This window comes from Astatotilapia calliptera, chromosome 5 (assembly GCF_900246225.1).
Source record: "Astatotilapia calliptera chromosome 5, fAstCal1.2, whole genome shotgun sequence".
NCBI classification, from domain to species: Eukaryota; Metazoa; Chordata; class Actinopteri; order Cichliformes; family Cichlidae; genus Astatotilapia; species Astatotilapia calliptera.
The window spans coordinates 6,879,512-6,902,098 of record NC_039306.1 but is presented as its reverse complement, the minus strand read 5'-3'; the positions used below and the strand labels follow the sequence as shown (position 1 = coordinate 6,902,098).

The 22,587-nt window shown below is 38.5% G+C and overlaps 1 protein-coding gene across 1 annotated transcript; it reads right to left on the bottom strand.

Moving 5' to 3' along the window:
* Positions 1–596: 596 nt before the first annotated feature.
* Positions 597–22,118, bottom strand: LOC113021990 (vesicle-associated membrane protein-associated protein B/C). The gene is made up of 6 exons (XM_026166924.1): positions 21,832–22,118; positions 14,786–14,938; positions 8,674–8,777; positions 5,957–6,037; positions 4,763–4,939; positions 597–3,204 (listed from the first exon to the last, which is right to left on the bottom strand). Exons 1-6 carry the CDS (start codon positions 21,887–21,889, stop codon positions 3,049–3,051), a joined length of 729 nt encoding a protein of 242 aa, XP_026022709.1. The 5' UTR covers positions 21,890–22,118; the 3' UTR covers positions 597–3,048.
* Positions 22,119–22,587: the final 469 nt, after the last annotated feature.

Sequence of the window (22,587 nt, the reverse complement as noted above, 5' to 3'; positions counted from 1 at the left end):
ATTTTTCCAAGGGGCCACGAGAAACTGGGACTGTTATGGAGGGCTATAACAATAAGCTGACCTCAGTTCTGCTCAATATTAATTTTACCCCTTTATAAGCAGTTTTTCACATGGCCCTTTGGGGAAATTTATAGCCCACCGCTGGATTAAATTGCTGTCTGTGAGAGACCGGGTGAATCGGTCTTGTAGTAAAAAGTGCATTGAGTGCTTATTTAGAGCAAACTGCTCTACGACCATCAGTCTATTTACCATTTAAGTTGCACTGTGGGTAATGTTTAACAACCAGGTTGTGACGAGATTTGAGTGTCAGAGAATTACAAAAGAAGAAAAAAAAAAGTCTCTATCAAAATGTTTTTTTTAAGCATTGTCTGCTAGTAGTCGAGTCTTCCCAGTTTTGTAAGGAGCAGTAGATTAATTTGTCATCTCCAGACCAAATATCTTTATTTCGAACATATTTTCCCACCCTAAAATGTTACCACAATCCCATCCCTGATTTTAAAGACACTTTAAAAGAATAAATATTTTTAAAATGCCACATGTGTATAATGATGGTCACACTGTAGCCTTTCATACGTAACAGGAAATAACGCCACACAGTGATTTAGGGGCTTTATTCATTTAATTTATTAAGATGCTACATAGTCCAACCAGGTTGGGTTATTTTTATACACCAGAGAGACTACTTGACTAGGAATATCAATCTTTTTCTCAGATAGACTTATTTATTTATATACATACAAAACAGTTTCTTAACTGCTTACATTGATCACGGTGATGGTCAGGCTCCAGGACAGATCAGTGTCATGTGTTTTACGACCAGGCCTGGATTGATTAGTGTTCACACATAATCATTTTTGTTTGTATAATCCGCCTTGAAGTAGCAAATTGATGGAGTTTACTGCACCGGGGCAGTGGTAAAGTTACATTTTCAGTCACATAAATGGATTATTCTGATGTTTTAGGGTATTTTTCTTGTGTAAAAAGGTTCTGATACTCCAGTCAGGATTCACTAAACAAGAACAATTTTCTGCAAGCACTGTATGACCCAGGTCTGAGAACCCAAGTTGAGACTAGTTTTAGGTTCGCTTTGCCCTCCCTTTAAGCAGCAAGTCATCCTCAACCCACCGACTTCATAGAGATACAGTCGAAACATACACGTGTTTGTTTAAACGCTTACCCGCCAGCTAAATTAACCGTAGATATCTTTCAGCAAAGGGGAGTGGACTCCTGCGTCTGTTCAACAGTTTACTGAAAGTGGGATACAAATATGACCAGCTGTTTTTTTTTTAATGCAGAGCAGAATAACAAACGCTCTCCCGTGTTATATGCAAATTTGGAGCTGAAACAATTTGAGAATGCTTTATGTTTCTTTTTTATTATTATTATTATTATTTCTGAAGGTTGTGGAAACAGTACATTGTCATCATGTGGTCCCCTCAAGGCTGTAGCTGACTGTATACTTTCCCACCTTTCACTTCATGGAAAAACAACAACCAAAGAAAGCATCATGTGAGGCAGGAAGTTCAAAGGAGAAACACTCGTAACCTTTAGTGCATTAAAATGAACACAACTTCAAATGCAGTGAGGATTTAACATTTTAAGTGACAGAAAAATGCTCAACAAACACCCCAAAAAAACTGAACAGAGACCTGCAGAGCGTGAGTAAGCAAAGAAACTCATCAACTGGGGAAGCAGGTTTAGGCAGCTTAAAACACTCGGCTGATCTCTGACATACATTTGCCCCAAATAAACAAATGTATGGTTAAAGGACAATATGAGAGAATGAAAAGAGCTGGAAAGGACAAAGCTTAATGTGTTTGGACATTGCAAGAGGACCTTAACGTGGTTTTCTGTTGTCAGTGACATAAAACCACTCCTCCTTCATGCACCGTCTTTTAGTTTTATGGTTTCTCATTATGTGCACGCATGCTTTGTGTATGTGCGTCTGTACATAATACACCTCCAACTTGGCCTGAGAATAACTTGCACCCCAACAGGTCACAAGGCAAGACTTTCATCTGGATTTACACAACTGATCTAATCCTCATTTCAGGTAGCTGCAATATTCTTAAATGCATCAAACCTAACGACAAAACAAAATTACTCAAAATAAAATCATAAAAATGCAACAAAACACAAAAGAAAAAAATCAGAAATGTAGTTGTGCAAACCTACAGCCAAATGACATTATATTATCACCATTATAAAAAGCAGCTAATTTAGATTCAAAAGTCCAGATGCAACACTCTGCGTGAACGCATGCAATCAAACACATCCCCCTCTGACAGTCGGAGGATGCAGTGAGCAGTGAGTGACAAGTGAGGGAAATACGGTAGAGTGAAAAGAAAAAAAGGTCATGAGGAAAGAAAACACCTACGGCATAGTGTTTCATACACTGCTCAAAGTTGTCATACAATCAAAGACGAGCTGATTTTACAAAGCCTCTGATTGGAGGAGATAGCCCTGTGTGTGTGTGTAAAACCCCCAACTGTGTGGATCATCTCTCTGGTAAATCCCTTCCTTAAAGGGGGTTTCGCTGGAAGGAACACCTGGATATACTGTACAGTGGGGTGATTTTGTATTCATATACATTGGCTCTGGCCTCCGTCGCTTAGAAAAAGAAACATCAATACACTAGAATGACATTTGCACGACTGCAAACTGACTCAATCGCACCAACACTACTTCGCCAGTGCTAGAAAATCCACTGGTCTGAATCACAAGTGTTAATTCATGTTTCCATCATTCTCCCACCCACAGAACCAGTCAACTCTATTATGTGAAACTTTGGGAAGAGAGCCAGAATGACAATGTGATGATTACGTAGAGGCAAGACCTGTAACAGTAGGTTTGTTCATAACATGACAAGTTGTTTTTTTCTTCATTTTTTTCCTCATACATTACCTTTTGAATTATTTTACATAAATGAGACTGAATCAAAACTAGTACCACCCCCTACCCAGCACATATGGCGTTTTATAATCCAAAATTCCAAATCCAGTGTTTGTTTTCATCCCCATGCTGCGGCCGACCGAACTGCACTGTGCTCTACAAGACCAACTTCCCCACAATGATGCCCATCACAAAGAAGAGCACAATGAGGGCCACCGTACGGGCGCTCATCCCTTCCTCTTTCTTCATCGCGACTGAGGGGTGCTGAGGTGACATGATGTTACTCTTCCTCATCCGCAGACCATCATCCTCCTGAATTGGGGACACGGGAAAGGGGAAAAAAGGGGAGTGAAAGGAATAAATATGAAATGATGAAAGGATGTGTGTGAGAAGGGAATGACAGGGAAGCAGTGATGAGTGAGTGAAATAAAGAAAAAGGAATGTGGAAACGAGAAATAAGAAAGGACAACAATGGGTTAAGAAATGGTCGGTTTGTCAATCAGTTAATAAGATAAGAGTATTTATTTATTAGCTCAGAGAAATCGGATCTGCTTAAATGCTCATCTGACCCAAACCCTCAAAGGAACGCACAAGGCGCCAGGGTTTAACACACTTCATTTCCCAGCAGCGGGTGGGGGGGGGCTCTCTGTTAGTTTAATCTCAGCCGCAGGAGCAGCCAACAGTCGTTCTGCCTCTGGCAAGAACTTAAAGGGGAGGAGGCGGTGGTGTTTGAAGGGAGGACAACTCACTCTTGGACGTCTGTAGCGTAGGCGTGTGTGCGTGTGTGCGTGTGTGATTTTGAACCGAACTTTTACAAAAACTAATTTGAAACCAATGATGCTAGTGACTGATGGCATACTCATTGATTTGCAAAATTGCGAGCTTACAAGCTTTAAACCTTTAGGTCTGCTACCGATTAAAGATATCAGCAGCTGTACTCCATGCAAACCTTAATTGTGAGTTACTGGCCTGGGTGGAGGACACTACTTTGTGTGACTAAACACTTCTACTTAATTAGCTTATCTTGATTGTAAACATCAATCAGCTATCAATCAGTACAAAAAATAATCAACACAGAGGTGATTCATGATGTTCAGTGATGTCATCTGCTAATTTTGATGACTGAGATGGTTTTCTTTGTTTAATCAGCAGAATATCACTTTCTGCTTTTGAGTCAAGCCTCAAAGCAAAATATTTTCATTGGCCCGATTAAGCTCTAATACCAAACCTACAAATAATTATAATCTGTAAGTTGACAATGCCCAAGAGTCTTTATGTGAAGCTGGACCTGTTTGTCCCTCTTTGTTTTACAAGACTAAAACTATTTGTAGTTACACGTTTACATATGTTAACTCTGTGGGAAATTATTCAGTCCATAAATCTAGGGGGCACGTGGCACATATGGAGCAGGGGGATTAAACCAACCCTGTGATTAGTGGATGTCCCACTTGAGCCACCGCTAAAATTATATTTTTGTGAGCCGTGCAAAAGTCTTGAGCCACTCTCCATTATTCACCAATCATATTTTGCTAGGAAAATTGGAAATACTGAAACTTGTGCAGTGTGATTAGGATCAAAATGGTGAGGTACAAGGACTGGAAAAGGCAGCCAATGTCCAAACAAAAACTTTGAAATACCAAAAAGCCTGGAGAACTCGCTCAAGACCACTATAATAAATATTGTTTGGCTCTTTGACAGCAAAATATAAAGACATGTAACATTTTGTACTGTAACACTAACACGCTGGAAAGTGTTGAGCTTGAAATGACAAACTGGAATTACTACCAACTGATTCCCTTCAGTAAAGCCTTTGCAGCCCGTAATATCTGTATAAAGACCTGTGTCTACAGTCTTGAGTCATTTTACTCACTTTGATCTGTTTGTTTTCTTCCCGTAGCCTCTGAGCCTCCATCTGCAGCCTCTTGCACTCCTCCATGATCTTCTTTACTTCCCCATCATCAAGGGTGGAGCTCATTGACTTCACAGGCAGCGAGGACTCTGACTTCAGCGAGCTGGACGACATCATCTTGTTGGACTCCATATCATGCTGTAAGTGGGTTACAGAGAGAAAAGTTGTAATGCAGTAAGTTGACTGTTGATGCTAAAATATCTCCATGGTGATTCTGTATGATGTCTTTGCTGGCACACAGGTACAACTTTGTGTTTACATTTTGGGACTTGCTCTATATACACACACACACGCACACACACACACGCATGCACACAAAACCTCCTCTCCAGTCTGAGAGTTCACACAGGGGTGCCTTTTGTAAATGGATCAAGCTGGTTTCTATCAGCATTATCTCTCCATAACGGACTCTGCGGTGTACAGAGCCAACTGGGAGACATGTGTATGTATTTCTCAGCTCATAATGAATTGAAAACAACTACCACAGGTCCCTTTTCTCTCAACTCATATTATGACGAAATAATGTCTCTGCAGCTGAGCGGAATATGAGGTCTGAGAGGAATCACAACAACAATAAACCACATGTGAGAGTCTCTGAAGGGCTGTTGATGGCTATGAGTGCAGCTGAGGCAGGAAGAGAGATGTAGAGGAAAGTGGGACAAGATGGAGAAGATGATGAGGAGGGAAATGCTACAAAAATGTTCAAACATAAGCGGCTCGATAAAAAGAACAAACCCGGGGTGGTAAAAGAGAGCAAAAAGAAGAAAAGAGATGAAGACTGATAGATACAGGATAAAGAAGGCAGATACAGCAGAGCAATAGCAAGATGGGGAACTGGAAAACAACAATAAACACCACCTAATATATAATGCCGCTTTCCATTGCGACACATTAACAAAAACCCCAAAACAAAAATAACAAAAAAAAAAAAAAAAAAAGAGGCTGCACAGTAGGAAAAAAAAGCTGGCTAGTGACTTCAGATAGTGATTGACATACTCACAACTGAAATTAAACACTGGACTCTTTCTTGGGCTAATTACAGTCACTTAGAGAATAATAAAAAACATGATAAAAACATAACTGTTTCTGATATCACATCTGCAGGAGACAAACGCACATGCATGGTAAGAAAAGGGGATAGGTCTGTGTGCATACCGTTTTTTCGTTCTCCGTCGGCATCTCAAAAACACACCTCAGCTTGGAGTCCATCAGCTCCTCTGGTTTAGCCTCCTTCCACTAGAAAGGTAGAAAGAAAAAGATATGGACAACATGCATTGATGTCCCTCACTAATAAACAAGTATATATATTTTTTAAAAAATGGTGTGAATAAAAACAGAAAAAGAGCAACAGAGTAAAATAAAGTCAGCTAGCTGCTAGATGAAAAGAAAACAAGATGTATAGGCTTTGTGTGCGTGTGTTTTAATAGGTGAGATTGCATACAGTATTTCCACTCTTTTTGGAAAAAAATGTAATTAAATTCTGCATCTCCATAAAGACATTTTTATTGTAGCTAAACAGCCAAATAAATAATTCTTGATTCTTTATTAATAATTTGTTTAAATCTCTCTTTGGTTCAAGACAGAGTTGCAAAAAAGAAAGAAAGAAATACACAAATAAGTGGACATTAACACAAAATGTCCTTGTGAATTAATTTGGGTTTTCAAAGATAAGGGTCATAAACTGCATGTGTCCTTGGAATATAGCACTGTATTTATTAATTGGCTCTTCAATCTTTAAGAGCACTCAGGTGAAGTCATTTCTCTTTAGTCATTTTATGTATTCTGTCGGCACAGCTTTCTTTCCATGTTTTATTAAAACCAGGAATTTAGCCTGAATAATTATGCAATTACTATTCAGAGTAAATTGAATAATAATTTAATTTAGACAGAAGAGAGTGCTGTCATGTGTGTTACAGTAACACACTTTGAGCTTTGCCAATGTGCCCTTGCTAAACTAGGTTTTGGTAGAATTTGAGAAACTTGATGGTCCATTTTAGGCAATAACCACATATGCATGTTTTGTTTTCCAAGTCTTTGCATTGTTTGAGTTATCTTTTAGAATATGTTAGTGCTTTAAAGATTCTCAGACTTCAAAATATTTCCAAGCAAGCATATAATCCCAGGTTCCCCACGTTTAAATATCATACCAAATGGAGTTACACTTCTCTTGGGATTAGATAAAGTGTGTGGAATTTCCAGGTATGGCAAAGCATCTCTGAGTACTGCTTTATCCAATACTGACTCAGCCTGGTTTTAAATATCAAGTATGCTTAGGGTCATCTTACATATTTTCACCAACAACTGGACCATTATGAGAGTAGTCTGTCCATTGTTCACTGACTCCACATATTGTTTCAAACAAACAACTGACAGAAGCATGTCACCAACAGGACTTGTGCTCTTCTTACAACCCCCACCTTAAAAATCTGCTTTCACATCTAACTTGTGTTACAGTCACAACCTTGCACAAAAACCCACAAAACCCCACCAGAATTCAAGCTCTGATTTAATACAGCATGTCTATTGTAACCGTCCCTCTTGTTGATTCTATGCATTTTCATGTGTGTCACTACATTAAAACAAATTCGCAAGATGCCTGTTGTCATATTAATGAGATAGCTACACAAGTATGTAGGTGTTTAAATGTGGGCCAGTCATCACAAAGATGTCTCTCAGACCACACATGATGTTATGACTAAACTGTGCTAAATGTGTTTTGTTGCTGCGTGCCAGCACTGCAGCACAGGCTTGCATTAAGTGTGGGAAGGGCGTAGATTAACAGCCTCTTCCTTCACAGTAAAATTGAATGTATGCACAGTTATGTGAAAAAAGTACACCTTCTAAGGTTTTAGGACATAATAAAAAACTAAAATGTTACTAGGTTTTAGAATTATTTGAATACAAACTCAACACAGGCACAAGCGTCACATTACACTGTGTCACTATTTAACACAAATCAAGCTAAAATGTAGAACCAGTGTGTCAAAAACTAATTACACCCCATGATGTTGATCCACATTTGGCAGCAATAACCTTCAGCATTCATTGACACCATCAGTCACTCAGATAGTTGTAGAGGAATGTTGGTCCATTTTTTATTCCAACATTGCTTCAGTTCATTGAGGTTTGCAGGCATTTAAGGTTCTGCCACAACATTTCACTCAGTCTGAGATCTGGACTTTGACTGAAAAAGAAAAGAATCAAGGTTTTGCAATGATCCAGCCATTATTTCATGGATTTACTGCTGTGCTTGGGATCATTGTCCAAGCTGTTGGATGCACATTTGACTCTGGAATACTTTGGTATACAGAGAGGTTCATAGTTAACTCAATGACTGCAAAGTACACAGGTCCTGTGGTTACAATACAAGTCCAAATTATAACCCTTGCCCCACTATGGCTGAAGGTTGATATGACGTGTTTGTGCTGATATGCTTTGGTTATCACCAAATGACGTTTTGTGCAGGTTGTTCCTCCCTAGCATTGTGCTGACCAGCAAACTGCCAAAACTCCTGCTTTTATAGATGTGGTCACACTCGATAACAGTCAGTTAATCAAGTGCATTTGACTAGCAAACAGCTGGCTGCTACTTACCCTCTAAATTCATATGAAAGTAGTAAGTGTGTACTTAGTTTTTCACACACTGCTTCTGCATGTTGGTTTAGTTTTAGTTAAATAATGATATGGTGTAATGTGTCATATGTTGAATTTAGGACTCATTTATTTTAACAGGTATATTTGGAAGAGGTTAATCCTATCACATGCCTATATATGCATAACTGTAATGCATCTATGTACAAAGTATTTCTGTTTTAAAGCATGCACGTAAAAATAAGCACATGCTAAAAGCTATGAACAATGAGACCCACTCACCACTCCCTCCATGTCAGTCATGTCAGGAGGTGCTAGCATTGACTGAACCATGAACTTGTGTTTGCTCTTCTCATTGGGGTCATAGTCAAAAGGCTGCAGCATAACTGAAATACAAACAGAAAGTTAATGTCAGCACAGAAAGTAAAAACATTTAGTCTGCTTCCAAAAATTGTTTCTGAATATTTTCTTTAAATTGTACTGTCTTGTAATTATAAGACTCTCTAGTATCAATAAACTAAATAAATAAAAAGGAAAAAGAAGAAAATGCTGTTTGAAAAGGTGCTTGCAATTAACACGCATGTGAAAGCAAAGAAAGGAAAAATTTTACAACAGTAAAGAAAGAATTATTATTTATAGAAGGAAAAATTTGGATAAGTTACCAAAGCTCCAGCCCAGACCCCAGGAAATCCCCAAAAAGAATACTATCGTTTCATTTTGTCGCGAAGACCTCAGTTTTATTTCCCCATTTTTCAAACCTCACTGCCACTTCCCATCCCCAAGGGAGCTGGGAAAACACATCTCTTGTTTGAATCACGTGCAGGAACTTCCGCAGACAGGTAGGAAGAGATTATGATTTGTGAGTGAAACATGGCAATAAAATAAATAAATAAAATTTTGGTTCCCAACTTTGTTACTTTTTCTGTCTAAACTAATGTTCAGTCCCCAGCTTAGAGAGAAAACGTTGAGTTTTTATATACTTGTGCATCTCGTGTATTTGTCAGGCTGAGCAAAGGGTGTCTGAGTTTGCCCATGATGAAGAAAAAAAAAGGGGGGGGGGGGGGGGGGCTAAAGAGGATTTCTTCATGTTACCATGACGGCGAAACACTGACAGATCTACAAAAATCCTCAGGGGTAATTTTTCTAACAGCATCCAACTCTGTCTTTTTCTTCTTTAACATTACATATCAGTCTAACAGAAAGCAGGTGTGGAGCTGGAATACTCCTTTAGCCCATCACCACATCAGTCCTCACAGCCACTCGTGGCTCATTTGACGTTATTCCAGTCACTGAGAGGAGCTGTAACAATGATATACAGCAATCCCTTTCTTATGTTAGTATAGGGGACTGAATTGCAGAGAGGATGAAGATGGCTATTGATGGAAAATGTTTTACTCCTTTGACTACAGGTTTTAAATCACAATATAATTGAAAGATGTTTTTAAATCAGTACAATGCCAGCATGATTCTTTGGTTTTTCCTAGGAACAAACAGCCTAGCTATCAGGGCAGTGTTCAAATGTGGCACATCCCCAGTCTCCCTAGAGTGAAAAACCTCAGTGATGTAGTGCACCATTACAGCAATCAGTGTAGCTCAATATTGCAAATCAGAAACAGACGGCATGAACAGATTGAGAACGTCCTGTTTCAGTCAGACTCAATTTGCACAGCCATCTACCTTGGGTCCAAGGGGACAATACAAGAAAATAGAGTCAGGAAAGCTTGCAAGTTCTTTAAGCAACGCTGAATAACATTAAATGATCCTGAGTCAAAGCTTGAGATGGAAAAAAGCACAGCCTCAGTAGGAGAAAAAGTGATTTAAATCATCTTTGATCTACCCCCTTTGATTACACCTTTACACCAAGAGCTACTTCTGCTAATGGCATGATTTAGTATTCTTCACACTGGGCAATAATTTATAAAACTCAAAGAGGCTAATTGTAATCAACACGGTCAAACAGAAGGGTAATTGCCAGCCTGTTTGTTGATGATGAATGTAACCATTAGAGAGGTGAAAGTTAAAAGAGGTGGTTAAAAGAAATTTCTCCTGTCACTAATTAATTGTGTCCTCTGAGAAAACCAGCTCACACCAGAGTTACAAGCAACTACTGGCTCCTGTAAAGCAGGCCCTGGAGATCAACTATAGTGGGATTTACTCATTCATCTGCTGTAAAATGTATTTGTTGGTCTTAGTCTACAAATATGCTATTCAAAAAAAAAAAAGCAGAAAAGCCAGTAAGTTTCGGTAAGTGTGTAATATACTAGACTTCTCTGGCCCCTTAAAAAGTGGATTATCTGCAGCATACAACAGTTTAAAAAAAGAAAACAGAAACAAAAAGAGCTGTCTGGCAATAAAACAAAGATTAAGTAACAGAAGGTGGGCCAGAAAAATAGAGGATTATATCCAAGTTTAAGCACAGCAATGATCAAAAAATTATGACGATAAATGAGGTGAATCCAACAACATTATTAAAACAATATGATATGAAACAAGATATATGATCATAAAAGCTCATTACTACGCCCTCTACCTATAACAGCATCCTTTTACAATCTCATTAAGAGAAGCCTGACACGTCACAGGGCACTCCCTGGCCACTTTGTTCAGTATTAGTCAACACAAAGACCTTGTCAAAGATCACCAAACCTAGTGAGACAATATGGTGTGGGAGCGTGGGAGTGAGGAAGAGAACTAAGTTGGGGGAGTTGTGAAGAAAGAAGCCAAGAGGGAAAATTTACCAGCATATAAGATGAAACTCACATAAAATATAAATAAATATGTATATTTATTCAGACTTCTCAGGTTAGCAGGCTCTTACTCCTGATTGTGCTCTCTTGGGTCTGTCTTATTTAATATATTTCAAAAGGAAAAAGTAACCGACTACACCACCATGTGTATATCACAGTGAGAAATATCCCAACATTAGCAGCACTTCAATCCACCACATATTTCATGGAATCAGCTTCTATTTAGAGTCCAACTTCAATTACAAGACTCTTGGTAGGTAACAAGCTAATGTGAATATTAGAAAAGATCACAGCCATAAACACTCAAATCCATGTGTCACTACTGAATGAATGAGAACTTGACTGGAGACTCAGTTTCATGTCCTGTCATAACACAGGCATGGAGGAAACGAGAACAAGACAATCTAATGAAACCAATTCGGACAGCAGCGACAACAAAACTGTTATTTGTTTTACTGTGGGAAGGTATTTTGCTTTTCTGTCCCCAGTATGTCAGGAGAACTTCTGACATATTCCCACAACAAGCTCAATATTTGTGGACTCGAGGATTTTTTAAACATTTATGCCAGATATTTTTCCACTGGATACTGCTACATAACACCAATCAAGACCAGAAACATTCCTGTGGTTGTAGCTACATTCAACATATACAGTTACAGCAAAGCTGAGCTTCAAAAAGCACTGCGAGTCCACTGCTAAGCCAACAAATGGCAAATCATGGGTTTGTAGGTATGCAGTGGTACACAAGGATGTCTGTGCAACTATTGTGCACATCCTGGAAATACGAGACAAACTGGACTGAAACAAGTTACAGATGACTTGCAATCCTCTTAAACAGAGGCTATAGGAGTGTGACACGAACGAAATGTTTGAGTTCGTCCCTCAGTGCAGATTAGGGCTGTTCGATATAACAATATATATCGGATGACGATATAAAAAACATCTATAGTTTCATTTTACGCTATCGTTTGTTTCGTGGTGTCGCAAAATAAACTCTTTACGGCAATATTTTTTCATCGTTTTGATGGTCACTGTAGGGGCTATATTAATTTCTTAAAGTTCTCTCTTTCTCTTATATTTTATATAACCACACTACGGACGGACAAGCGTCTGTTTTTATGCGTTGTGGTTACCAACAACGACGGTAACAGCATCGCGTGTCCGCTTGTTTATGTTCCACATAAACCTTTCACAATAAAGCTCAAGATCCTGTTGAGACTTTTCAAAAATAAACTGAATCACGTGAAAGAGCAGATCATTTACGGATGAGAAGTAAAAAAGAGCCGCCAGGTGCTAAAAAATAAACCTTAGACTCAAACGTTAGAACAGGCTTTTCCCCGCAGCACGCCGTGTAATAAATACTCACAAAGAAAACGGCGGCCTTTACTACTTATGTCTAAAAATGTATCGTTTCATACATCGGTTAAAACACTCTACTCCAGCTACATGACGTGTAGCTGGAAACACTTCCCGCAAGTCGAGCTGCCCGAGATTCACAGAATTTACAGAAAATGATACATTTGTGTGATATATATCGTTATCGGACGATAGAATTCTTATATCGGGATATGAGATTTTGGTCATATCGCCAGTGCAGATACTGGCAAGTTATTTTGGGAGAGACCTTTCATGCATTCAGTATACAGAAAAGTTTATTCTTATTAGTAATGTTGGTATAGCAACTTGCAGTGTTTATTTCGACTTCTTAAACAGTCCAGTGTTTCAGAGAGCTTTTAAGACCAGGAATGAAACACACTGACATGAAGCTTTCTTTAAAATAAACAAAACTCTTCTTTATATTTTTTTATTACACAAAACTCGACGGTTCTAATCTCGAGGTTTACAAAGCATAAAATCTGAAAGTTGAGGTTTAATTGTTTTTCATTTTTTGAATTTCTTGAGTTCAACAGCCATATTGCTCATTGGTGCCTGTGCTGGTGCATGGCTGTAATACCACCACCTCAGAATTACTGAAAACTGTGAACTGTGGCTTATGCTTATTCATACCCCTTTGAAAATGTCAACATTCAGCTAACAACTGCTCGCAAAACTCCAGAAGTTATATTTCAAACTATTCTGTAATATTACGGCTGTCTCAGTCAATGCTGAGTTTCATTTAAAGAAATGAAATCAGTGTTTTAGGGTGAACCAACACTACTAACGTATACTTAAATTCACAGTAATGTGTAAAAAAAAAAAAAAAAATCAGTTAAAACGAAAGTCTTAGAAAATAAATCAGGAGGTTAAAAAGTAAAAAAAAAAATAGTCTCTTCTTTCAAATAGATAAATCAAACTACTAACCTTGTAAATAGCATATATGGAAATGTTAAAATTTGCAGGATGTTTGTGTTCTTATTTTCAGAAAGGAAATGCTTCTAAATGTACTGTAGATGGATTGTACATTGGATTAAGCACCTATGACATCTGTTGATAGTAGTTCATTTTTTGCCTTTAGTATTAAGTCACAACAAGGCATGTAAATTAGTCTTAATTAGCATGCATTGTTTACTGAGCAATATTTAGTTAAGTCTTTTTTTTTTAAACTATAAATAAAGAACATATGTATTAAGTGGTGTTCTGTGTGCCAAAATGAAATGGAGATTAAAGTGCACTGGCCAAAACCAGCACTGTGCTAATGGGCACTTGCAGTGATAAAAGATGTCAAACCAACAGGAGAGCCACAGAGCTATCATTTAGTACTCTACACAACCACATACTAATGAAAAAAAGAAAAAAATTAATCCAAAATGTAAAGTGATGAAAAAATTTTTCATCACTTTACAATATGTATGTAAGATCTTAAATAATCCTCCACTTTTCATTGAAATAACGCATGTGTTCAACTTTTCTTTTTCTTTTTTTAAAGCCACATGTCCTGCAATACAGCCCAGGCCTCAGTTCTATCCTGTTAAACACCCTGCTTCAATACAGCCTGAGTACTCCCTAAAGACATAGGACTTAAAGTAACAACAGACTATGCCTATACAGCTGCCACTGTGAGTACGTTCTCAGAGAAGCAAACTCATTTTCAGGCTCTAACCTGTGACCCTTCTCAGTCTAACAAGGCTGGAAAATGAAGGAAACAAACAGAGCGGACTCAGTTGGTTTGTCACTGCTGACTGCAGGCACCACTGACACAGTCTGCAGTTGTTGACACCAGATAGGGTGCACTGTAAAATGAGTCTGGGACTGTAAATGACAGACGGTGAACACATGGAAACATTAGCCAGTACCTGCTTTCTTCAAAATGGAAGGAGGAGGGAGGAATACCACGCAGTTGCAGTTTTAAGTTCATGTAACAAGAACAAATCTCTTTATATATTATATGGATAACACTGTCTTCATACTGACTTGACAACCAATGAGTTCTGTAAGTTACCGTGTATAAAGTCTATCCTTCTTAAGAAGTATAAGAATCATCCATCCCAACTTACTAGGTGCTCTGTTGAAAGAATAATGATCCCAATTATTCCCAGATGTATACAGACCAGCAGTATAGTTCACACATAAGCAGCAATGATTGTTCAATCCATTAAAAGACTTGAGACAGATGATCTAACATGTCATTTTATCACAGGCTAACCCTAACCCCATTTTAAGCAGCGAGTGAATAAACTTGACTCAGTCCTACTTCCCTGAATCCTTACCTGAGACATTGATTGAGGTGCCTGCATCGATGATTCCGCTGTTTGGCCGCACACAGTACCGACGCGGCGCTGTCGTCTTCACCTTAAAGCACACATTCCTGTCTGTAGGGTTGGAGAGCTTGAGATTTGTGGTGACCACGTCTGAGAATGGACCTGTGCGGAAAGTAAACACAGTGGACACTTAAAAACTGGTGTTGACAAGACTGACAAGTCTGTCTTTGGATAAATAAGGACAATGAGAAAGCAACTTGTTAATGAAATCAAATGAGCCAAGTAATAAAGATACATCAACTGCACAGAAGAAGCAACAGTGTGAGGAAAAAACATGATAACAGACACTATAATGTGACTGTTTCTGAGAAACAATCATTTAAATGTAATTTTCTTAAACTGGCACATCGACGCAGAAGCAAGTGTGGGAGTTTCACTTGACTGAGAAGTTGCACTACCTTGTACTATGAATTTACAAACCAATTTATTCTTTGATAAATATTTACCAAAGATTTTGCCAAGAAGCACATTTACACTGTACATACAAACAAGAACAAGCTGACTGCACCCTTTTCAAACAAAGTAAATAATAGAGGAAAAGGGCTGTGAGTATGTGTGAGACATTCGAATGTGGTCTATCAAAGTCTAATGTGATGTAACAAATCGGCTGCATGAAATGTAAAGGCTTTTTCATTTGACCTGACATAATCGGAATAAAAATAGTTTTCATGCCAATTAAACTAATGGAGCTTATCTACACTGCCCTCATGGTTAAGAAAAACAATTATTCAATTAATAGAAAACTGAAAGGTACGCTGTACATACAAAATAAATCATACATAAATATAAATCTTCTACTACTGCATTATCTAAAACAGAGCAGCTAATGCAGTTTGGATTTAACTAATTACAGCCAGCATTGGAGATGCAGGCCACATCTCTGTGGCTGCATTAAGCTCTGCACATTTATCAATAATGGAGAAACCTCCATTGATCGACACTGCACAATATTTGCCTTGTTGGCTGCCATCAACCTATTAGAAAATAATGCTGCTTTTCCTCATGGACTGTAGCTCTGAAGTTTCCAGGCATCACCAACAGAGGTATGCACAGGGAGAGATCGGATCGTTAGCCTAACAAAGCTATACAAAATCTGTGTGACATTAGATTGCACAGATGTGTAAATAACTGCCCATTCAATTCATCAGGCTAAACTAAAGTGACTACACAGAGTGTGAACAAGTCTGAAATGGGCTACTCTATAACCGTTATAATAGAAGCATGGAAGAAGTTTTTAAAATATTCCCTTGGATTGCAGAGCTACACACTTTCCCTTTTCTGCTTAACAACATTAAATTCAAGGCTATTCAAGTAAAATGAAGTCATTATTAATTTCTTTTCTTTTCTTCCTTGCACATGTATTTCCAAAACTCCAGAGATGTTTTTCTGTTACAGTTTCTCCCCCATCTTCAAATCAAATCAAATCAAATCACTTTTATTGTCACATCACATGTGCAGGCACACTGGCACAGCACATGCGAGTGAAATTCTTGTGTGCGAGCCCCACAAGCAACAGAGATGTGCAAACACAACAACACAAACGAGCAAAATACAAGAATGGCCAACCTGAAACTAATAAATATATGTACAATATATAATAGTGTATGCATTTCTGGATGTGTATACTAAATATTTTCCTACGTGTGTGTGTGTGTGTGTGTATACACATTTTTTACAAATTAAATAGTAAAAAAAAAATAAAATAAAAAAAATAAATAAAAATAATAATAATAATAATAATAAAATATATAAAATATACAGAGTTGAATATGTGCAAAACAAGTGGCATTTATATACAGTGTGGAGTGCATAATGTTGAAGTTCCAGTAGTGAAGCTGAGGTGTCTATGACGCGTTCAGCAGTCTGATGGCCTGATGGAAAAAGCTGTCTCTCAGTCTGCTGGTACGGGACCGGATGCTGCAGAACCTCCTTCCTGATGGAAGCAGTCTGAACAGTTTATGGCTGGGGTGACTGGAGTCCTTGATGATCCTCCAGGATCATCTTAACTGCTTTGTAAAGCTTCCAGCATTTTTTTAAATGAAATTACACAAGTGAAGGTAATTCTGGACAATAAATGATGTCCAAAATTGACAGAGTAATATGAAATGAAGGGGTGGAAAAGCAGGGGAATAACAAGCAAGTTTATATAGCTGTAAGCAATCAATCAATTAGCCCCAGTAATGTATTTACATGGTGCAAGAAAACTGAAATTAGACAAGTGAAAGTGGAAATGCATAATATACAATTAAAAAAAAGAGCTCAGTAATTTGACTTCCGTACAAGTTAAATGCCCCAAATCTCATTTATGACTCAACGAGGGGATCCCCCCCAAGGAAATCCCTAAAATACTTTAAGAGGGTTTTGAGAACCTAACAGACTTTTATGTGAATTTTCTGAAGACTGTTGCTCCTAAACAAGTACATGCTAAATAGGTTAGATAACTACGGAAGCGTAGAGCTGCCACCCAGGCAAAAGAAAAATACAAGTGTATCACGTTATAACGTGAAAAGTTTATTGTTCTAACAAGATACTTTTCCTGTTTGTACAATATACTTTCCTGTTTGAACAACATAATATCACGTTATTACAATATACGTAATTATCACGTTCGTACAATATAATATTTATAATATACTAATGCCTGTATTTTCCCTAGTAGCTTGAGTAAGAGCTGTGCCAATTCATGGTCAGGCGAGGGGCAATGATGAATGGCTGCATGACTTCCCAAACTTAGCAAATATGCTGCCAATACCACACACTTTACAGTCAGCCTTATGGAAAGCAAGATTAATGGAATGGAATGTTACAGTATCATGGAAAACCATATTAGCAAAGAATGTCCATAAATGACCATGTCTATCCACATTTATTTGCAGACAATGCTTCCTCTCACTTTGCTGTCATAGATATAGTTACTATTATACATATCATGGTTAGAGGGATGAAAATATATCAATAAACGATCTGAAAGTGCAGACTTTTAAACCAGCATTTACTGACCAGCTAATTTCCAAGTTCCAAAACAGTCTTCCGTCTTGTGATTTTGATCAACAACTACGAACCACATTGACCAATCGTGAAAGCCTTTTTATCAAGTAAAGCTTTCTGATGAAACTACAAATTAGTCCCCTACAGTAGCCATTATGGTAATGGTAAAGTTTGCAGTTGAGAGAAGCACACTAACTCCCTGTATGAAAGCACGGAGCTATTTCAGAATTAGCACATACACCAGATTCAAGGTAAAGTTTCAGCTCAGCAAACATTGAGAGCAACTGACACTTCCACTCCCTGTTGAGCAAAAACAGAGAGGAAATTCAGAGCTTCACAAGCTTGGCTCAAGATCTAAAGGCTTTTAATGAAAGGGACTCACGCCACTGACTACTGTACACCTGATCTACTACTTCCTGAAGGTTTCTCAGGACAGTGTCCAACTCACAGAGGCCACAAATGGTCGTTAAAAAAAAAAAACTATTATGAGAAGCTGATATCTGAAGCTGTCATCATGCGATGTTGGATTTTATAAGTAGGAGATAAAAACCAAGGGGTGGTTTGCTACCCTTACCCCTGACAAAAAATTCAAATGGGTAGAAATGAAAAAGTCCAGTGCCTAGAATTTAAGAGCATTTACTCTAGAGATTGTAAAAACCAGAGACAAATTGCTACTAACAAACCCACTCTGTATTTCCTGAGCTTTCACACTGCATGCCTACATCTAGGCATGTGATTTGTGGTATTTTCATTTACAATAAGACACAGTTTCTTCTGTCTGGTTAAGATCAACAGTTATTAGACACTTTTATACAGTAATGTGGGATTCTTTCAGGCTTCAGGTTCAGATTCTTATCAATCATCACAAAAAGCCATGAAGATATATCATCTGAGGAGTCCGGCAACAGATGGCTTGGCCTCCAAAGAGAACTGATCTCTAAGGTTAAGTGAAGACTGATGAAAGACAGAGTTGAATTAAAGATGACAGAACCCCTCAACCAAATACTGGAAAAACTGATTGCACCGGGATACAAACTGCCGACCTACTGATTTTCCCTGCAATTGATTTAGCTACATACAGTTTGAATGAAGGAAATATTTTTGATACATATAAATGGTTCATGGTCTAATTTTGCACTAATCTTCAGTTTACTTTTACATTTATGTAAAAAACTAGTTTACACATGGACCTACACCACTTACTGAACAGGTACTGGAACAATTTCTCTAGGAAATCTTGGCACAATACCTGTATTTATTTTTATACCTATTATGACTCTTATTTTACTTCATTCTACTAGATTTCTATTTACTGAGATTCTTTATTTGTTCAGTTTTACTTAGATTTTATTTTTCTTATATTTTTTCTTACATTTCCTTACAGGTTGTGTTTTCTAGCTAAGGAATTTACCAAAAGCGATGTGTGTCCACTAAAGTCATGTAACAAACAAACACCCCAAACATCCACCCAATGCTTCAACTATAGGTAACCATAGCAACAGTCTTTCCAATTGATAGTGAGTTTCTAGTTTAATCTGTTAATAAGACACATTGTTACACTGGGTGACATAATGCTTTACTTTGATGCACATAGTCTATTTTGGGTCACTTATATAGACACAGAATCACAGTTGTGTAAATAGTCACAAGTAAACCAAACGAACCTGTAGCTGAAACATGGAGGTTATATAAGGATGAGACATAGAACTCAAAAAAATCCTCAAAGGAAATCTATGAGAGAATTTTCTTACAGCAAATATGACCCACATCTTCCCCCCAAAAGGCAATCAACAGCTGAAATGGGAAACATTAGGAGTAGAGGTTCAGAAGAGCTTCAGCTGTGTGGTGCTAGGCATATCTTGCCACTATGTGAACTATCATGGTATTAGTTCAGTACTCCCATGGGATGAGCAAAGACAATGATCTGGATTTAGCCATTAATGAAGCTGCAATTAGGAGTCACCGTGCTACAGATCACTGAACTGTACTGCACGACAACCATATGAATGGTTAAAGCAGGATAATGATGGTGTTTTTCACTTTTTGTTCATGTTCCAATCACAACCAGGTGATACGCTCTATGGTAAAAATATGTTTCTCTATTCTTTATTATTCATCTCCAATAAAGCAGAACCGAGGTATGGATCTGAGTGAGGTTTTAAAGAATAGCCAAACCTCTTGGTACGATGTTTTAAAACTATGAACTTGTAGTTAAATATTACCCTAAATCACTACAAAGAAGCTTTCCAACCTTGTTGAGTCAAAAATCTAAATACTTCTGAATCAGTTTTTCTTACTTACGCTATGAATTTGTGTACCCTTTTTAAAAATATTTTTTGAATCACGTCGTCATTAAGATGAAATGGAGCTGAAGCTAGGAACTGGAGAGCCAAATAGCAGGCCGGGGAATTTAAAGACCTAATGAGAGGTGGACTAACACATTCTTAATTTTGGGTCTTTCCATAAAATTTCTTGAGCAGATTGGACTAAAGTGGTAAAAGTGACAACAAATCAATATTTAAATACAATTTCTCTATTTGGCTCTTGTTATGTGGCTGTGATGGAAGCATGATAATAAACTGAAGAAGAGGAAGACGAAAAAGCAACATTCGGCTGCTCTCTTACTCACAAAGGGTCGTTACAGAGAGTAGCTCTGCGTATTTGATTTGGCAGTTTTTACACCAAATGCCCTTGCTGACTCAACCCCCAGGGATCTTTCACTTATTGGGCAAACATGTAAACAACTAATGCACTTTGGTGTCTATTTTCTCACCCTACATTCTAAACAGTTTATCTGATTAGGATTGTGGGAAGGTTGGAGCTTATCATAGCTAACACAGTGAAAAGTGTGGCATCTTATGAGAGACGTAAGAACAAAACAGTATTGGGACATATTCTGGTTATGCTCTACTCATCATTTTCAGTGTATATTAATGCTTAAGCAATTAACAAGTGTGCAGTGGAGGCATTACTATCTTCAACAAATTGCTGGCTCAAGCACTGATAGTTTTGAGTGGATTTAAACAGTGGCTACAGTGTAAATTGCTGAGGGCTGCAGGTCATTTAACTACACTGAAGCTCAGTGATAAATATTATAAAGGTTGGCATTTAATTTATTTTTTGGTTTTGCTAAGACAACTAAGTGTAATTTGTTGTTCTTTAAGCCTCATAAACGAAATAACACTGACCATTCAGGCATTTGGGAGACCAGGGTATCATTAAAACAAGTATAAATATTACATTTATCAGCGTCTTAGTTTTAAGTAAAACGTTTAATGTTTCAAACTATGGCAGGAACTCCAGAATCTGTTCCAAAGCAGGTACAAATGTACCATATGTGTTTATGTAACATTATCTGGGCCTAAATGTGACATTTTGCAGCCAAATGCCGAGTCTCACCAAGACATCTATTATTGATTCAAAAGTCCAAACGATAAGGACTGAGGAAATTTTAACGACCCACAGTTGAAATCATATTAAGTTGCACAGGTTGCCCAGTTTTTCCGTCCTGTGAGCTGTCAAGTTATTAAATGACAGCTGGCTGGCCAGCAGAGCGAGACAGCCAATCAGAGGAGGAGCTAATGTTAGCCAGCCAGACATGCTAAGGATGTTGCAGCTTATGGACAATGAAAGGTGGCGAACTAAAAGAGCAGTTATGCTTGTGTCATCTTTTTTATAGTTGCTATTTTTAAATGGGTGAACATTTCGTGTCTAGTAGCTGTAACCCGCTTTAGAGAAACTTGGTGCAGGTCAAATGTGTGACAGGGCCTGGCTAACCTAGCCGCTGAGAGCTAATCCAGCTAGCTTTGCAGCTAGCTGTCAGCTGACCTGCCGTCCTTTCAGGGCAGCCTTCGCTTTTTCATATGAAGGCTATATTGTGAAAATGTGCACTGCAGCCCCGCTCGGTATGGGTTCCCTAATAGTGCCCCCCTCTCCTTCCAAACAGCGCTGACAGAGGCAGGTCCCCCACTCCTCCTCCCTGCCACAACCGGGCCCTCCCCTCTTACCTCGGAATTTCAGTTCGTGCTGAGGCTCCAAGAGCAGAACCTGTTCCGGCCTGGCCATGTCCCAACAGCTGGAGCGGGATTATCGCACTGCAACCAGTTCCCGTGTTAGGATGTTGTCGAGTATTGCAGCGTCAATAGAGTTTATTTATCAATGAATCAGCGGTGGATATCCCGTCCCCCCGGTCAACTACTGCTACTCGAGCTACTAACGCCTGTTGTGATGCAGCAGGAAGGGAGTGAGAGACAGCCTGCTGACGTCACTGCCTCTGCATAGCCGCCCGGCGGTGAAGAGGGAGGAGGTGGCGGGTGGGTGATGCCGGGGTGCACCCAGGGCTGGTGGGGACACCACCTGCGTTTTTCACGAAACCTGAATCCAGCGAAAGGACGTGGCTTAAGCATGCAGGTTTTAATTTCAGCCTAAAGAGTTACGCTTCTAAGTTTACCTGCTGTCACCCGCTGTGGTGGAGTGAGTGCTAACATCTAGAACGAGTAGGGGAGACCGGGGATAGTTGTAACATTTTTGACATTTCTGTCTGTAAATTGGAGCTCTTTTAAGGTAGTGGATTCAAAATGTAATGCAAAGTATTTACATGTCTCTGCTATTAAATAGTGCAGCTATTTTCTCTGCAGCACAGTTACCCATTGCATGGTATGGTCTCAAACACAAAGAGTGAAATGTTACAATTAACCCCATAGTCTGGGTTAGTTGTAACATATCCTGGGGTAAAATGTAACACAATGAAATAAGGGTACTAA